This window comes from Polistes fuscatus, unplaced genomic scaffold (assembly GCF_010416935.1).
Source record: "Polistes fuscatus isolate 324 unplaced genomic scaffold, CU_Pfus_HIC Scaffold4, whole genome shotgun sequence".
In the NCBI taxonomy this organism is placed as follows: Eukaryota; Metazoa; Arthropoda; class Insecta; order Hymenoptera; family Vespidae; genus Polistes; species Polistes fuscatus.
The window spans coordinates 8,149,279-8,168,981 of record NW_025113118.1 but is presented as its reverse complement, the minus strand read 5'-3'; the positions used below and the strand labels follow the sequence as shown (position 1 = coordinate 8,168,981).

Here is a 19,703-nt window from a genome sequence, read left to right as displayed (position 1 = left end):
ATTAACGTTCGTTCCTAATTTTAGTGTAGTTTTTAACTGATTTTAATGAACAAGATCTCGTTTAAAAGATAAAAATTCAATTGAGAGGATGGTATTTAAAAATTTGTAAAATAAACTTTATATTTAAATAAAATCGGGAATAAAAAAAAAGAAAAATAGAGGCTTCTAAAAATTCCTCACATGCTGCCATCTAGTGTTTGGATGCTTCGTTTAATTTGATGTGTGCTATTTTAACGAGTGGCTAAATATCTTTGTTCTTTATAATTCTGTTGAATCTCGAGGATTTTTGGATATTTTATAATTTGAGATGAATAACAAATTATTGTAGCATATAAAATGAAATAGTTACTGAAATAGTGTTGCAGAAAAGAACAGATTTTAACGTGAGTAAAATTATTATTAGCATTGTTATTATTGTTACTTGTGGTGTTTCAAATGTTTTTCTAATATGTCATTTAAACATATCATATCGTTAATATTATGTTCATTTCATTCTTTGAAGTAAACTTGACCATGCATATTTTTTAGCACCAAAATTAATATACGAAATAGTCATTTTAGTAACATAATTTATTTTAACCTATAACATGTTATCTTATGAATCTTTAATGATGCGTTATATTTCGCAGATTATGTGGAATTCAGAGTTTAACGACTTCGATGAAGAAATGACTATTAGAAGTTATACAGAATTATTAGAACAAAGACAAGATGAAGAGGGTATTGAGACCGCATCCACAGTTGAACAAGTTAGTTAGCGGTATCATAATATCAATGTAAAAGATATATACGCACTCCATTTTTTATTTTTTAATAATATTGTTTTTAGATCAATACAGAAAAAAATATACTTGAAATTTATGAAATGAACAAAGAGCCTATTTTGACGAGACAAAAACATGTGACTTTATTAAAGAAATCATTGATTCATCTCAGCGAACCTTATGAGGTATACGTAAAGAAAAAAATAATAGACATCTGTATATTAGTTACAATAACAAAGTTTGTAAAAATTCATCGAGCTTGCCCATCTAATGTTAAGTGTATCTTATGTTAAGGGTTTAGATTCCAGCAGACCATGGTTATGCTATTGGATACTTCATTCGCTTCATATATTAGGAGAATCTTTAGAGAATGAAGAATATTCAAAAATTGCCGGCTTTCTTGGCAAATGTCAATCTGAAAAGGGAGGCTTCGGTGGAGGTCCAGGGCAGCATCCTCATCTAGCGCCAACTTATGCCGCTGTTAATGCTTTATGCATTATAGGAACTACAGAAGCATATGCGGTAATAGACAGGTATGTATTCGAATTCACAAGGTTAGTATCATTTGAGTTTGTTCATTTCAATTTGTTAATGTTACTTTAGCATGGTTAATTTCTTATTAATATTATATCCCCCCAATTAAATAATTTCTTTCTCTAAATAAAGGATGCGGTAATTCCAGAAAAAGACTGTACAATTTCCTATTGTCCTTGCGAGGAGAGGATGGTGCTTTTGGCATGCACGTGGATGGAGAAGTCGACATCAGAGGAGTATATTGTGCCGTTTCTGTGGCCAGACTTACAAATATCTACACCCCTGTATTGTTCAAAGGAACAGAAGAGTGGATTGCAAAATGTCAAACATGGGAAGGTGGATTTGGAGGTTGCCCAGGTATGGAGGCACATGGTGGCTACGCATATTGTGGCTTGGCAGCCCTTGCGCTTCTTGGGAAAACTAACGTTTGTAATATGTCATCGTTATTGGTACTACTTCATTTGATTTATTATTTATTATAGATAAGAGCTTGTATCTATATATAATTGTATTATGAAAATGTGAAATATTGATTTCAGAGATGGATAGTTAATCGTCAGATGCGTTTGGAAGGGGGTTTCCAAGGACGTACTAACAAATTAGTAGATGGGTGCTATTCGTTTTGGCAAGGTGGAGCTTTTCCATTGATCCATGCAATTTTAACAAAAGAAGGAAAAGTATTCAATACTAATTATTGGTTATTTAATCAAGAAGCCTTACAAGAATATATATTAATTTGTTGCCAGCATTCTTCTGGAGGACTCGTGGACAAACCTGGAAAGTATATATTTTCTTTTTTTCTTTGAACAATTATTATCATTTTGTTAGTATATTATATATGTGAGAGAGAGTTATATGACTTCATTAATTTTAGAAATCGTGATATATATCATACCTGTTACGCGCTGAGTGGTTTATCAATCGCACAAAATTCGCCACGCCGTTTGATAATTGGACCACCTAGTTTAAACACAGTAGAGATTATTCATCCTGTTTATAATTTGGTGCTGTCCGCCGCAGAGAATGCTCTTAAATATTTCGACAAACTACCGATACCTGACTGATCGTGTATCTAATCAAATAAATTTCTATTTCTTTTCCCAGAAATATATTCGTGAAATAATTTATTCATTACTAAGGCAATTATAAAACAGTTTATAATCAGAACAAAGAATAGCACACACACACACAAAGTTGACATAGAACTGCAACAGCAGAAAAAAATGAATAAGTGCTCTTAATTGCTCAATAATTACTCAACCAAAATCCATAATAAAAAAATAATTTATGCCAACTCTTTTGTGCTACAAAGAATACAGAAGTACATAAAAGCTCACGAGTCCCCTTTTTTATCTAACCAGATTCATCTTAGTTACAACCGGGACCACCAGTGGGTGATAGTAGGTACTAAGATGAATCTGGTTAGATAAAAAAGGGGACTCGTGAGATTCCTTACTGATCGACGGAAACAAAAAGTCACAAGCAGTTTCCAGGAATATAAACTAGAGGCTCTACTGGTCACCTCTACACAGTGGTAGGAATTTTACAATAGAATTTAATAGAACACAACAGTGTAAGTTCGGACACCGATGCAAGAGTTTGTTGGATAAATCGTGAAGTCAATTTGTGAGTGTTTCCAAGAGCTACCATAAACTAGGTGAATTAATTTTGGAATAATCATCGGATTATGATAAAGGATAAAGGAACAAGTAAGTTAAAAATAATGAATAATAAACATTTGACTTTGAAATATTTTCAAGTAAAGATTGAAACTACTTGTTGCAGTTCTTTAAATTCTCATCAACGGAGTTGTTTATCACGTTAATGAGACGTTCAATATTTATTCATTTTAAAGTAGAAGAAATTTCATTTGAAAATTGAAGGAAGTTAATAAATATTTTTAAGAACGTAATTGGGTACTTTATCAGGAAGTTCTCGGTAGACCGAATAGCGCGCATTTAGTTTCATTACGAATGATTTTGTTCTCTTCTTGCAATGATATTTTATTATACTTCAATGCTTCCTACGATATTAAATTATATATTGTTTATCAATTTTTGTAAGAAGGAGTATTTCTTCTTCATTGGCTCGTAGACATATTTAAATTGAGCGATTTACTTTGGAAGGATCGATACTCGGTTAGTTTACAACCGCAATCTCGGTTGTACGACTTGACTTTTCCAAGAAGGTTGACCACTCGAGTGTTCTTCATTCGAGTAAAAATACGAACGAACGGCAAAGAAGAAACCGGTTTTCCCTTCCCTGCCTACGTTCTTCGATCTTAAATGATCACGTCTCTTCTTCGAACCAAAGAAAGTTCCAAAACACGTCCAAGTTCCTCGTATAAAGGATAAACACGGAAGAATAGGGATGTTTTACGTCCTACGCAAATACGGATAACGGTACCTGTAGCATTGACAAGTCTTCGTTACTTATATTTGTTGTTTAAATTTAAGGGAGTTTGTTAGGCTAAAAATTTGTCAACCCACCCATGCAGATACTTTATCGTCCAATTGGTAAAAATGTAATCGATGATGATGGAAAAACGAGCAAACTCTTTCGATATCATATCGATACGAATTATTTCTATAATAGATTAATAATTAAATAATACGGTTAAAACAAATTTGATCTTATTATAAGTAAATAAATATAAATGCGGGTATATCTCAGTCATAAATGTCTCGTAAATCCTAGTAGATTTAGTTCTCGAATTTAAGGGTCAAAGATCGATAACATTGTTTGATTATACGTTGAAATTCTTTTGTAAACTCATTGAAGTAGAAACGATGACGCATTCGTTTGATATTATTATTTCTTTTTCGTGAATTATTTTTTCGCGAGTAGAGAATAAATTAAGCGAATAATGAAGAGTCAAACGATCGTGCTGTTGCATCGCAAATGTACATTTGTGTCAAAGTACTCCGATAATATTTCTTCTTCTTCTTGTTTTTCTTTTAAGTACACTGACTTCTCGTATTTTATTTCTATTGTATATCATTGCGATGCGATGCGATGCGATGCGATCGCATTCATCGGTCAATCGGAAGATCTAATTGCGCTTTTATCAATCGCCTTCTAGCTCTAAGTACTGTGCCAATAATAATTATTTATAGTTTTCTTTCGTATTGATTGATTGATTTTTTGATTTAATACTTATAAATGCTTGTAAAAGAATACTGTCGTTGAATAAATCCGACGACCTGCTCCATTTCGTCGCGTTTCCTCGCGTGTAAATGGAAGCAAAAGAGTACCTTGACAATGCTCACTGAAATGTAATGCTTAATGAAAGGAAGAAGAAACGATGGATGGAGAGAAAGAGAACGAGGCCATCTTGCCCGTATGCTTTCCATCGAGTCTCGCTCAATGAGCTGCTGCTGGCTGGTCTTTATATTTGCTACGTCCTTTGCTTCGTTCGAATAATGCTCTGCCGTATTATTAATGCCAGTAGAGAGAAGAACAAATATAGGAGAGGAAAAAAGGCGGGGGTGCTAATGCTACTGGTTGGGAGGAGAGGATTATTCTACTTTTTCTTAATACTCTTAATAATACTCTTTGCGAGTTTTTCTAATGCTTTAGAAGAATATTCAAATATGAATAATTGCGACTATTTGTGAAAGGTATTTAGAACATCGCGCGCGTCGGACGAATGCTTTCGAGTGGAAACTTATGCGACTAGTTGCGAGAAGGCGTGGAGAACGTTAGTTGACCGAATTCGCAGTGAACGGAGAAGCCTTTTATGTCATATGTACGTACGTACATAAGTATATAAATACGTATGTACGCATTAACAGTTTCACGCGTTAATCGTTAAAAGAAACTCGAGAATATCTTTCTCTCTCTCTCTCTCACCCAAAGCAAAAAAGGTTCGAGGTTCGATACAAACATCAAAGGTATTAACATAAGATCAATTCGGTTCGATCGTACGATCGAGAGAAATGACAATGGTCAACGTGATAACGAAGTAAACTTTGGAACAAGAACAACGTTCTCTCTCATTCATTGGTTAAATTCTCACGTAACAGCCATGTTTCGTAGAATAATATTAAATGAGAGAAGAGCATATAAGTGCGTATAACGGCTGTAATACGCGCCCGTAATACACGTCGAATTACGCGAAGGCCATTTTTGCATAGAAAAATTCCAAGAATTCTCAATAGAATTCGTTTAAAAGTGTGATTCATTAGTGGAATTTGTTATTCCGTTCTTTTTTTTTGTCGCTTAAGAAATGGCGAGGAGAGTGTAGCATTTAATTTTTTGTCTTCTTTTTTCGACGTACTATCGGCAGATTCAACTCGTAAACATGATGCAAAGATAATAGCAACTGATAATTCCGATAGTAAGAATATTAAAGTTTATCTTGAATTCGTCCGATTAAGTATTGTCCATGGGTCAACGTTCCCTTACATCCGTTAAGGGATTCGTAAAAACAAGGGGAACTAACTCGCGAGCTCTCGGAACGATCATTTTAATATTATTTTAAACGAACGTCACGCTTCGTCACCTTCCGTCATCGAATTTACAGTTTTATTTAGAATTTCATCGAAAACCAAGAAATTCGAAAGTTTGTCTTTCTTTATTTGATTTGTCCCTTTTTTTCTAGGGAGAGGGTGAAAACATACAGAGAGGACCGTTGAAAATTCGAAGTTAGGGATTTTCTTTGCATTCCTTCACGAAAGAATGCGGCACCTTGTAGTAGCCTTCGAACGAGAGAGACTTAGGAATGACGTTCACTCTTTGGAGCTGCTCAACTCCTCCTCTTTTTCTTCTTTTTCTTTTTTTTCTTTTTTTTCATCTACTTTTCTTACTCGACTATCCTGATAGTTCTGTTTATCTTAAGATGATAGTCAGATTATCATCGTTATCTTTCGTTTTACGATGAGAGTTTATAAGTCTAAAAGTTACGTAAATAAAATGTTTAATCTCTTTGAAATGTAAAAATTTATGTAGACAAAGAGTAGATTTTTTTCTATGTCAAAACTTTATAAAAATCAAATAGTTTTGCGGTACAACGAGAATTGTTAACATCGACATCTCTCCTGAATTGAAATCTTTGATTTTATTCTTTTCGAGATTATAGAAAAATGTAAATTAACCGCAGTGTGTCAGGTTCAGCATCTCGCTGCAGTGTCGATCGATTTACCTTTGAGGTCAAGGACAGGTACCACACTAAATCGAGACATACGATAAAATGCACAGCAAATGTATGAGCTGAGATTGCCTATATTTTTATCTCTTGTTTTTACGTTCCTCGCAAAGTTGACAATTGATTTTTAACAAAATACCATTTATTTATGAATCAAAGCAATATTTTACTTTTCTCCCCGTTATATTTAATTTAATTTTATTTTTCAAACGAGTAATGGACTGCATTCTACGAAAAAAAACATGCGTGTATAAGTGTTACGCATTAATTAATATACATATATACTTATGTAACGGATTACGGTAATCGCACTTATTAGAGGCATATGCGTTTATATATAAGTAAATAACTTTCTAAGTTATAAAGATTAGGCTGTCCAGGAAGTTCTCGTGAAGATATAATAGAGTTAATATACTCAAGTCGGAAAGCTAACGTTTCCGGGTTAGGTTCGCGTAACACGAATTATACGTGGGACACCTCGTAGATTTCGTATCTCACAGGACAGAGAAAGAAAAAGAGAAAGAGAGATTTCGATCCTTTATTTTTGATACACCACCTGTTCTGTCCTTATCGGTTCTCTATTACGTTAGTTGTCGTCAAACCAACTTTCACTTCTTAGCCAAGCCGTGTGCATTTCTGGGGATTGCGCAAAATGCATCGTTAAAATAAATAACTCGGCTAATAAATTACCTTGTCGACGAATTTTTTCTTATCGATCATCGATATACCTCGAATAAAACGCTTTACAATTTTTCGAACACTGATTTTACTCGTTTTGTTTAGCAAAGATGCGAAGATAGGCTGAAAAGTTTTCTTTTTCAAAAGATCCACATATTTTCGAACATACTTAGAGTTAAAGAAATCATAAATATTATTTTTTTACAATTTATTTTGTATTTCAAAACTCGTTATTTAGTGTTAACCATTGAATCAATAAAATGTAGTATTCGTTGACTCGAAATTTTGCTCTCTTTATCTCCTCCTCCTGATAACTAGAATTGTCGAAATTTTGTATTATCTCGTTCTTCGGAAACTCGAAATATATTTTCAATGATTAGATAAGTGAATGAAGAGGGAGAGAGAAAGAGACAGAAAGAGAAAGTAAACGAAAGGGACCGAGAATAAATATTGTCTTTTTTTCCAAGTCAGATAATTCCATTTTTCTTGTTATAAAAAGATTGACTTCAGGAATTGATCGGATAATCGTTTTTTTTCTTCTCTTTCAACATCCTTTATTTTTACCAAGAAGTTTATATGCAATGATGCATGTCCTGTAATAAAAGAGAAAAAGAAGAGAGAGAAAGATAGATACACGGATGATTTTGTTAAAAATTTATCACGAAGTCGCCCCACATCCTGTGACTCACGTTTTTGAGATCAACACTGGCCAGAGTTGAGTTTTATGGTACTGAGTATGGTACTCCTGAAAGTTTACTATCTCTCTCTCTCTCTCTCTTTGCTCGTCGTCTATCTCCCTACATCTACTTTTTCGACGTAAACGAATTAACTCCCTTCTAGTCATAGTATAGAAAGGGTCGGACCCCTCTTGGTTCTCACGAACGATATCTCGATAGTCTCGATCGTCTCGATTCTGATCGTACTAGTGATTTTATTACAATCATTTTCTATCAAATGCAGTCTTCTTTTATTTCTACACAAAAATGATATAATGAAAGTTGTATAATACTTGCTAATCACGAATAGGACTAAAGTAACAATTAATATCGTGCGAATCAAATAAAATAACATTGAAGAAATAAGTATATGGACTTTTCAAATTCTGTGGCGTGCAACCGGATGATTATTTTGGAAAAAATAAAGAAAAACGTTGCTGCACAGTTGATTAAATCGCCGAGCGAGAAATTCAAAGGCGAACTTTCTCTTGGCTCACGACGAAGTTCCTTTTATTTAGGTACTCGGATACTATCATGAAATTATCGATAGATCGACTGTCAATGTTCGGATCAATTTTTAGATCATTCGAGAATACGAGAATGAATTCTTTTGCTCATTTTTCTTCTCGCTAGCGTTGGAAAAAGAAGAAAAGAAAAACAATGTAAACATTGAAAATAAATAATTCATAAATTAGAACGTTACGATTACATATAAAACGTCTGTAATGTTCTATTCATAGCTCCAATTTGATATTACCTTCCACGACATACGTACATTTAACATCCACATTTAGTCAAGTGGTTTTGACGCCTACGCATAAAGTTCACATCTCTTTGTACGTACTTGTTTGTCTTTATATCATATTCATACACGTGTACCTCTTTAAGAAAACAGTGTTTTGCTTCGACATTCTTGATAACTGTACAAACGCACTCATACATGCATATTTCATTAAAGCAGACGCATGCACCTTGTCACTCGAAAAGAATAATATTTTTGTATACAATAATGAGTTCGACTTTATTATTAACGATGAGGATTCGATGTTGTTAATAAAAATATTATTTTTGTATTCGAGTTTTTGTAAAAATAATCATAAATAATGAACATTTGTTAAATAGTACAGGTTGCCGCGAAAGCTTATTACATACGATTTGAAGGATTTGATAAATTTTGATAACGGTAAAATCATATAAATGTTAACAAAATGGCGCGTACCAAAGTGTTTGTTGGAACATTGTAGGTACGTGTGTCGCAAGCGCGTAGAGAATAATAAAAACGACGATAATCAATATTTTTCGTTATTTGAGGCTGCTTATTACGCTGCCTTTCTCTCTCATTGCACTTCTCTTGCGCGACTATTCGGTCGTACATCATACGTACAGCTTCGTCATTAGAGGGGCTCTATAGATCCCTCTTTGCGCGTATGCACCTACAAAAGAAAGAGAGAGAGAGAGCGCGAGAGAGAGAGACCTGTCTGGATCTAAAACAGAGGTGCTCAACTTTTATTTTCATTCGACAAACAATGAACTTATATTTTCTATTAAATCATACGATAAATAATAATAATTATTATTACAATTATTTCGTGAAATTAGAAAAGGAAACGTCTATCGGATAGAATGCAGTATGTTTCTGCGTTAAACACGTGTGATGCGTTCCTAATCGAAATGCGAACGTGCTACACAGCTGGCTCGAACATTGGCGTAACACTCGACGAATATTTATAGAAAGAATAGAAATGTCCGAGCATTCAAATTAATTTGACATTTAGTATCGTCGTATCTGTTTTAACGAACTAAACGAACTCGAGATAGGAAAATCGTTTAATGATGACACCTTAATTACTTTGAAAGCGATTAGATTTGTTATAATGTTGATAAAAATGTCTCATGCGTGGCTTGTACATTTCGTCGAATATAACAAATATTTTTACAAAGACGAACAAAGTTGAAACGTGCTGAGGTTACATTTATCTCGTGCGATGCTTCATACGAGAGATAAGAGAGAGGTATAAAAACCTACGTTAAATCGGAGAAACTTGCAAGAAATGCATGATTTCGCGATTGGAGAAGTGTAAATTACAGAAGCGAGGATAGATCGTCTTAAATGACTGGATAATGGAAGGAGAGATCAACGAGTATAATTGGATACGAGGAATCCAATGATTTTGATTTTTTCAAGACTCCATTCGCTAAGTATCAAACGTATTTCATCGTTTAATCGTTTTATTTTCTCTTTCGCGAGATAAATTTTTCCATTTTTTTTCAATGATTATCGTCCTATTTTTACGAATATATTTTGATAAAGAATATTATTAATCCATTTGCATCATCAATGTTTATATATGAGTAATTATTCTGATTATTGTTACCGAAGCGCTTTGAATTTGATATCGAAAAATATATTAAGTATAGACAAATTGTTAACACATGTATAAAATACTAAAATACGAAGTTTTTTACTTAAATATAATAAAATAAAGAATTGATTATATATGATCATTATTTCCATTGCTCCGTATGATACAAATGAGTTAAATATTGTACGATGGTAATAATTATAAATCGATTGCATTATATTTATATACATTGGATTAATGAATAATGTTGTACATGTACATGCGTATATAATGCACGCGATAATAATGAGAATATCTTACAATGCATGACAATTGGTTATCTACATAGATATACAATGTATACGTGCATTTATTAAAAATACATACAAAAATATAGGATACACTCGAGTCAGTACGAAATGCATAAATGTTTCTGTAATATTCGAAAGGACGAAGACAAAGAATTAGAGAGAGTTGAAGAAAGTAAGAGTTAAACGGAGTATACAACGAAAACTTCGATAATAATTAAAAACACTATTCTAACGTGTTTCTTTTTATCGTAGTTTCGTTAGTTTTTTATTATTCTATCATTTTGATATATGGTTTTTATCATTTAACCCGCGTCTTTCTGGATGGTATGAATAAGTACAAAAATATAAAGAAATTGATAATCATTCGTTCGTACTCGAAAGATTAGTCATCATTCGATTCATGCGTTGCAATTCTATGACAACTAACATCGTTATTTCAAGGATAACATTTGTCATTTGTAATGTTACATCGAATCGATCGGTTTTATTCGGAAGTTATCAGTCTTTCATTCGCTATCATGAAACATTTTTACTTAAAAAGATCATTAAATTATGATACAAAGCATAGCTGATAATTATAGGCTAAAGTTATGTATATAATTATTATGAACTCCCAGGATTTCTTAATTGTTTACTTTTAATCGTGTTCCACGAAATCATTCCGTGACTTTTCGTTGCACGTCGCATGTCGCATAAATCTCACGTTGATTATTAATTGCAAAACACGATAGCGTGTGTATGTAATTCGTACAAAATTGCATGCAACTTTTCAAAAGAAAGAAAAAAGAAACAAAAGAAATAATTTATTTTGTAAAATAACGAAGAAAAATTGTGGCTAATCGTTCGCAAGTAATTTCATTGTAATGAATCAATTTTGAACAACCGAATGAAGAAATTTTTATAATTTTGGTTCTCTCTCTTTTTATTTCCATATCAATAGACTATTTTTTGTTTAAATATTCTTGCGAAAGCTCATCTTTCGTTGATTTCTTACTTCCGGTCTTGAGCACTCGAGCAAAAGAAGCCAATTGATTTGTCGTCGCTTATATGAATCATGGAACGAGTCACGCGATGACAAAAAAAAATGATCATAGCTGTCGCAAAGCATGTCCAACACATGTGAAAATATATGCATAAGTATCTGAATCAGAATTCGGTTCGCGATCGAAGAAACGTCGTTTTTTTCTTTTAATTTGAAGCGTTATGGCGCCATCGCAAAAAATAAAGTTGTAGGAGAATCGCGATCAGCCAAATCAAAGGCGGATCAACAAACCTGGCACGTTTCGCGAATGCTCATCCATCTCGTGAGTTGCTATTCGCTTATTCTGGATCTGAGTATATGCTCAGCGTTATTTTTAGATTATTGCCGAAAATTACTGATTGCGAAAATCGTAGTTTTATCGAGAAAACAAAATGAGTAAAATAATATAATATAATAATATAGTAGGAATGTACAATATAATAATTAGACGTTAAACATTTGATTTTATTCTTAGCTACAATAACTTCTCATCGAAGAGAAGACTGTGCAGGTCAGATTTTGGGTAGTCTGGCTACTAATGTTTCCACTCTTTCGGCTTAAATTTCTTTCCGTGAACCCTGTATATAGGATCTTTAACAGACCTTTCCGGTTGGTAAAATGTTTAGCTAACGCTGCTCTATCGAGTTTTTTTCCATAGGAGTAGGCAACTCCGGAAATTCATTTATTTTAGCTTATCCCGGAAAAAACGTTGTTGCAGTGAAAAATATGGAATTATTTCATTTTTAACGATAAGTAGTACTCAGCTTAATGTTCAAAGTTTAATCTAATTGATTTTAATATCTAAGTATTTTAAACAAATTCTCCTTCTCCCTTATTTTTTGTTCTTTCTTTCTTTCTTTAAATCTCATTAATCTCATTAAAAAAGCAAGATCGGATATGATTCATTCGCGGTTTAAAGTCGAGCATGCACCCGAGATGGATGTTCCACGAATTATTACGTTCTTGTAACGTAATGACGTTGGTAACTATAACCGATTGTATTTTTAATGAATATCAGCATAATATCTATCCCTTTTTCTACTTGAATATATATGTGTATGAATTATTATTCCTTCGACAAATTTTCCTTTCTTTTTTTCTTGGAATTTATAGATAGAATAAAACGTAGAATATAAAATACATAATATCAGTTTTACTATACACTCAAATATGCTCTAATTTCAATTTCTGCTAATTATTTCTTTGTCTTTTTAAATACACATATCAAAGGATGCTTTGCCATCCGGGATATACATTGAGAAAAATATTTTATCTTTTGTTCTCATTTTTGAAGGAAAAATATTGTACATTTGCAGATCAAAGGATGCATTGTCGCTTGCCTATACATTGAGAGAAATCTTCGATTAAGAACGTGTATCTTGTTACACGTGTAATGCTGTATGAAGAATCCGTTTAATAATAATTATAATAATATTTCCTTCCGATCGAACGCACATAGCCTTTCATTAGAAATGGCTATCTTATCGGAGAGAATGATATCTTTATTGGTGGTGATGGTTTTGATTTTTACAAATACGTTGGCTGCACTCGAAGGACCGAACGTTTGTACGCGCCAAGATACGTGAGTTTAAACTTATTATTTATAATTTATTTTATTTTCAAAAACTAAGCTTTCTCGCTCCTTTATTTACAATGAAAACGAAAATGATGAATAACAACTGTTAACGCGTTGAATATAAATAATTAATGAGTAGAAAATGAATGAAATTATTTGCCGAATTAATGAAATGTTTATTTTATACATTTATTCGATTACTATGTCATAACAAATTTTATATCGAGTAGCTTTTGACGTATACTCGTAGTAATTAAATTTGGATATTTTGCAATGAAGTGTAGACCAAATCGTTAAGTGGTTGATCGGTATGGAACATTAACGCGTTAATAAATGAATCTGCATGTTATTAAAGGATTATTGCATATACATAGAAATGAATAATTATTTTTAGATATAAAACCACTGTAAAAGTAACAGAGCAGAAACCTTACACCGTGCGAGAGAATACATGGTGTCTAAGCTTCCCACCGAGATGCTCTAAATACAAAATCGTTTTCAAGACCATCTACAAAGAACAGGTCAGCTTGCCAACTCGTTTACTTTGCTCCACTTTTACCGCGTTCCACCTCTCTATTACATATACATATGTAACTATAAACTTTAGCAATTGCTCAATCTTTCAATTTCCGCTACGATTTAGGAAATAACTAAGACAAAACCGGTTGAGGAATGTTGCAAGGGTTATACCGAAACAACAAGCGGTGATCGTTGCATTCCCGTTTGTTCGGAAGATTGTCGACATGGAACTTGTATTGCCCCGGACGTCTGCAAATGCGAATCCGGTTATGGTGGACCTCGCTGCGACTTCAGTAAGTTTCTTATACCTTCGAATACTTCGTATCTTTAATGAAACTCTCATTTTTCGTAGAATGTCCATTGGGAAAATGGGGTGGAAATTGTCAACAAAATTGCATGTGTCAAAACAATGCCACCTGTGATCCCTTCGATGGCAAATGTATGTGTACGAGAGGTTGGAAAGGTGATTACTGCGATCAAACATGTTCATCGGATAAATTTGGTCAGGATTGCGGCGAGGAATGTCGATGTAGAAATGGTGGAAGTTGCCACCACATAACCGGAGAATGCCATTGCGCTCCTGGTTATACAGGTCCTTTGTGAGTCTATTCGTTATATATTTACATATGAATTATTTTCATATTAATCATTTTCCTTGACAATATATAACGAATTGTTGTAACTTTTAGGTGCGACGATCTTTGTCCTGCTGGTAAACATGGGAATGAATGCAAGTCGGAATGCACGTGTCAAAATGGCGGATTGTGCAGTCCAACGACTGGGGAGTGCTATTGTCCAGCTGGTTGGATGGTAAGTGCACGAATAATTCGTTTTTCTCTCTGTAAATTACGATATCGATTATTAATATAATAGTATAATACGTTTATAATATTGCGTAGAAAGAAAGAATTATTTTGGAATTATCGTAGGGTTCCGTATGTGCTCATCGTTGTCCAGAAGGTTTTTGGGGCAAAAATTGTTCGATGATCTGCGATTGTTACAATGGTGGTGGTTGTCATCACGTCACCGGAGAGTGCCAATGCAAACCTGGCTTTTACGATGAGAAAGTAAGTATTTTATTAGATACCATTTACGTTCCCGATCGTTTTTTTCTCTATCCGTGTTTAACGAGTTTTTCTACTTACCAACAGTGCTTAAAGATTTGCCCGAAAGACAGATATGGTTTAAATTGCACGGAAGAGTGCGATTGTAAGAACGGTGCCACTTGTTTAGCGACCAACGGTACTTGCATTTGTAGTCCAGGTTGGGAAGGAGAGAAATGCGATCAAAGAATTTGCGAAGATGGCGTCTGGGGAGAGAATTGTTCCAAGGTAAAGCCATTTCAAATTGTAAATGTAATCGACAAACGATTTATAATAAAATGACATTTTATTCGAAAGGTTTGCCAATGTGATAAAAATAACACGGAATACTGTCACCCATGGACTGGCAATTGTATCTGCAAACCCGGTTGGGACGGTGAAACTTGTAGTAGAACTTGCCCGTTATATACTTACGGGAAAGGTTGTCGGGAACATTGCGATTGCAAGAACAACGCTCAGTGTTCTCCAATAAATGGAACTTGCATCTGTGCAGCTGGTTACAGAGGTGAGGACTGCAGCGAACTTTGCCCCGAAAATACATTTGGAGAGGATTGCGTTCAGAGGTGTGTTTGCAAAAACGGTGCCAAGTGTTCGCCCGAGGATGGCCATTGCAATTGCACTGCAGGTAAGGCAGAATTATTGGATAATTTTTGTCGAAAAGATCGCATACTTAGATTTTGTTTTTTTTTTTCTTTCTTTTTCGTTACTTTTTTTATCTTGTAAGAAATAAAATACAAATTGATAGAGTATTTGTGAACATTTGTACGATGCACGTGAAAAGAATTTGTTTGTATTTTTTTCTTCTTCTTTTCGCATCGTTATTTTTGAAGAAATTTTGTCTAGAGATTGCGTTTATTATTACGACTATTATTTCGATAAATCATTTATAAAGAAAACTAGCAGACGAAGGTAAGTAATACACTATTACGTATTGTTGTAATATTTTAATAGGATGGGGAGGCGTTCTCTGCGATCGTCCCTGCAACGACAAGTCTTTCGGCCAGGGTTGTGCGAACAAGTGCAACTGTTTTAACAATGCATCCTGCAATCCACAAAATGGTAAGGGAGTTGGGTGTAACGTTTTCTTTTGTAAAATCGTAATTGGCACCATATTTACTTACACATCTTCACTGATTAATATCACTAATATTTTAAATCGCTGCATCTTATCGGAACAAATTCTTATTCCATTTAACTTGGTACGTTTGCACCCACACCTATGTAAAAAAAGAAAAGAAGGAAAAACGATGATGAAAATTAGAGAACACATGTCACGTTATTTAATCGTATAGGCACATGCACTTGTGCGGCTGGCTTTGTCGGCGAGCTCTGCAAGGATCGTTGCCTCAAAGGATTCTTTGGACATGGCTGTACTCAGGAATGCGATTGTGATTTCGAAAACAGCATCGATTGCGATCCAACAACCGGCCATTGCATCTGCAAACCAGATTGGCGAGGTTTGTATTTTCTTTTCGTTATTTGTCCTCACCGATTCTCATCCACCGAACGTTCGTTCTCATCGTATCATCGTTATCATCATCATGGACTCATTCGCGGATACTATTCGCAACACCCTGCTGACACTGCAATGTCAAAACGTAGGAATCCGATGCGAAACTAAGTGTCCAGAGGGTCTTTACGGCGAGAATTGTCACTCGCAGTGCAACTGCATGAACAATAGTTCCTGCGATCCAAACACAGGAACTTGCATCTGTGCCAGAGGCTGGGAAGGACCGGATTGTTCTCAGCCTTGCAAACAAGGCTGGTATGGTGTACGCTGCAAAGAAAAGTGTCCAGAAAAGAAATATGGTAAGGATTTTTATTGAATGCAAATGGAATGTCGTAATTATTACACTTTCAGATTACGCGCGCGGGTGTATGTGTGTAATAGTAGTAACCAATCGGTAGCGAATAACTTTTTAGTCATGGGTTGTGTTTATTGTACGCTTGATTCTTCTACTTTAACAGTAGTCATTGTACACGCCTAATTTTATTTCCACTTTCTGCTTTTATTTGTTTCGCCAGAAAGACTTGTCGTACAGAGTTTTAGTAAGTATTCAAGTTGTTCAAATTAATCTTAAGAATAATATTTCAATCCAATGAGAAATCTTAAAATATTGATTATGTTTGATTGTATATATGCAATCTTTATTCGTTTTATTTTAAAGGTAATATAACGTGTGATCATGTAACTGGCGAATACGTATGTCGTCCGGGCTACATGGGACTCACTTGTGAACATCCTTGTCCACCTACCAGATACGGGTTAAACTGCGCTAATCATTGTCGTTGCAAGAACGGCGGAGAGTGTCACCACGTCACTGGAGCATGTCAATGTATGCCAGGATGGCAAGGTGAATTCTGTCAAACTTCTTGCCAGCAGGGTACTTACGGTGTCAATTGCACTCAGCATTGTAAGTGTCAACATGGTAGATGTAGAACCAACGATGGTCATTGTCGTTGTTCTCGTGGTTGGACTGGTATCAGGTGTACGGAAAGTAAGTTTAAGTTAGTCATTGATTCAGAGTTATCGAATCATTTGTATTATTCGTGACAAATTGTTCTATTTTAATTGTTAATAGTTTGTCCCGAGGGTTATTACGGTGATCAATGTATGGAACCTTGCGAGTGTAAGAATGATTTCTTCACGTGTCATCCTGCCGATGGGTGTATCTGTAGATATGGCTTTACAGGTTTTTATAATAATCGATAAATGAATACTTCTCGAGAAATCGTTACCGTAGTGAAAACACGCATTTGTTGTTATCAGGTGAAAATTGCGACGAACAGCTCTTCTCAAAAAATGTTCAGCAAAAGGAAGAAGCCGGTTATGGTAGCATGATAGCAGGTATATTCGCGGCGATCATAGTGATCGCTGTTACTGTCACAGCTTGGTTCTATCATCGTCGTAGGGTGGCAGATTTGAAAAATGAGATTGCCCAAGTTCAATACATTGCTGATCCTATACCTGGCGAGTATCAATAATTTGTACTTCATTGTTCAAAAATATATTAACACGTTGAACATATGAACAATATTTTCTTTCTCGTTATAGATCGAAACCAATTCGATAATCCTGTGTACGCCTATCAAGGTTCTTCGAGGTACGACGATGGTACGACTACGTTATTGAATAATCGCCAAATCAAGAACGATCTTGGTACGAATAAAAATGTTAACAATGAGAAAGCTAAATTTGGTTTCGGTAGTCCTCTTGAAGAAGAAGAAGATTGTAAAGGTACGTTTATAATCGGTTCAATTAGAAGAACAAAACTAATGCACCTGTTTTTTTGTTTGTTATTTAGGTGCTTATGGATTGCAATACGATCTGAAAAACAGAGACGCCGATTTGGGTAATCCAAATTTAAATATTTACCATAGTATCGATGAGTTAGATGGGAAGAAGGTCGAACACGTCTACGACGAGATTAAACAAAATGAATCGGAATACGATCATCCAGATCATCCAAGGCCGTTGAGTACTACCTGGAAAAGTCAATATCATCGAATGCCCAATGGTACCGGACCAAAACTGCATGACGATGCTGCTGGACCAAGTCAGCCAAAGGATAAGGATCCTGAATTGGGCGAAACTTAAAAAGTGTTTTATAGCATCGTTAAACGCGATGGATTTTTTCTTGTGTTCGAGCCAAAGTGTAAAAAAAAGACTTTGCTGACATAATGCATTATTATCGACACAGGACATTGACTATGAGCCAAGACATAGTCGAAATCGGCAAAGCTTTATGCCATTCGTGTCATTCAAAATGCAAGACGCGTAATGGAATCGAATCACCCACGCAAGTTTTGCATTTCTTGCGTTTTTATGCTGCAATATTCTCGTTTTTTTTCCTTCTATCTTTTATCTTTTTGTTTTTCCCCCCTTTTTTTTTTACATTGAGAATTAGTATTATTATGAATACTATTTATACAATCTATATAGATATATGTATATTGTAAAGAACGATATTTAGAAAGTAAAAAAGAGAGAGAGAGAAAGAGAGAGAGATCTACCCATTTGAAAGTATAATAGGAGATTTCTTTAATGATTGGCATGGGAAAGCGTGAAATAAAATTTAATAATACGAACGGGTCTTTCCAGTAGAATCACTTCTAAGACCTCGATAATTCGCCTACGTTATCGAACATATCATTAATCGCATGATTTTATTAGATTTATATTTATAATGAAAAACGAAAAAAAAAGAGAAAAAAAAGCAGAAAAAAAGGAAAATTCGTCAATCGGTTTTATTGAAGAAATATTGTTTGAAATAAAAGTGACGTGTTCGTTGGACGATAGAGAAGTACGATAAGTCGACCTGTGATAACGAGTGTTACATAAAATTGTAATCCTTAACTCGTATTCATAAGATGCATATACACATATATAAATACATATTCATATAATAATATAGTATAATATAATGTGATCGAGATAAGAGGTACAATACTTGCAACGTTTATTTTGTCTTTTTCCATTATTTTTTTTTTTCTTTTGTTCTTTCTTTCTTCTGAGAGCGAAATCACATATAATTTACAAAAAAGGAACTCGATGCGACCAATTGATCTTACAATTATATCTCGCAAAAAATGTTCTCTACATACATTCATGATCGATCTCTATGGACTATATGCAATGTTCCTTTGAAGGATAGAGGTTTTTTTTTTTCCTTATCTTTTTTTTTTATCTATGCGTGTTCACACACACACACACATCATATATATTTATATTTGTATATAAATACATAATATATATATATATATAATCTTAACTCACATATACTGCCGCGAATAAATCTAGATTCTAAATTCTACGTACGCGAATAATGTTTCAATTGTAATCTCGAAAATTTTGACTCTATTGAGAGGGGAAGAATCTTTATTAGTAAATATATATCTATCTATCTATATATCTTAGCATTAAAAATGATAAAGATAAAGATATTATTTTGAGAAGGACACGAGAAGAGAAGGTAGTGCGCTATTTACATAA

The 19,703-nt window shown here is 34.2% G+C and overlaps 2 protein-coding genes across 4 annotated transcripts; both read left to right on the top strand.

Annotated features, from left to right (window-relative positions):
- Nucleotides 1-191: 191 nt before the first annotated feature.
- Nucleotides 192-2,405, top strand: LOC122521543 (protein farnesyltransferase subunit beta). Of its 2 annotated transcripts, none has more exons than XM_043642412.1 (7): nucleotides 192-383; nucleotides 630-749; nucleotides 830-949; nucleotides 1,059-1,297; nucleotides 1,447-1,747; nucleotides 1,838-2,075; nucleotides 2,173-2,405. In XM_043642412.1, exons 2-7 carry the CDS (start codon nucleotides 633-635, stop codon nucleotides 2,205-2,207), a joined length of 1,050 nt encoding a protein of 349 aa, XP_043498347.1. In that variant the 5' UTR covers nucleotides 192-383; nucleotides 630-632; the 3' UTR covers nucleotides 2,208-2,405. The 2 variants fall into 2 exon arrangements, with proteins under 2 accessions (XP_043498347.1, XP_043498346.1); XM_043642411.1 differs by having other exon boundaries at nucleotides 202-383; nucleotides 1,838-2,079.
- A 432-nt stretch (nucleotides 2,406-2,837) lies between these two features.
- On the top strand, nucleotides 2,838-18,566 carry LOC122521542 (protein draper). 2 transcript variants are annotated; one of them, XM_043642409.1, is made up of 17 exons: nucleotides 2,838-3,007; nucleotides 12,829-13,094; nucleotides 13,483-13,609; nucleotides 13,732-13,900; nucleotides 13,960-14,206; nucleotides 14,297-14,417; nucleotides 14,537-14,674; nucleotides 14,759-14,938; nucleotides 15,008-15,335; nucleotides 15,662-15,769; nucleotides 16,003-16,167; nucleotides 16,313-16,519; nucleotides 16,879-17,208; nucleotides 17,293-17,403; nucleotides 17,481-17,681; nucleotides 17,766-17,948; nucleotides 18,016-18,566. In XM_043642409.1, the coding sequence occupies exons 2-17, from the start codon at nucleotides 12,913-12,915 to the stop codon at nucleotides 18,306-18,308; spliced, it is 3,090 nt and encodes a 1,029-aa protein (XP_043498344.1). In that variant the 5' UTR covers nucleotides 2,838-3,007; nucleotides 12,829-12,912; the 3' UTR covers nucleotides 18,309-18,566. The 2 variants fall into 2 exon arrangements, with proteins under 2 accessions (XP_043498344.1, XP_043498345.1); XM_043642410.1 differs by lacking the exons at nucleotides 15,662-15,769; nucleotides 16,003-16,167; nucleotides 16,313-16,519 and having other exon boundaries at nucleotides 2,839-3,007.
- The last annotated feature ends 1,137 nt before the right edge of the window (nucleotides 18,567-19,703 follow it).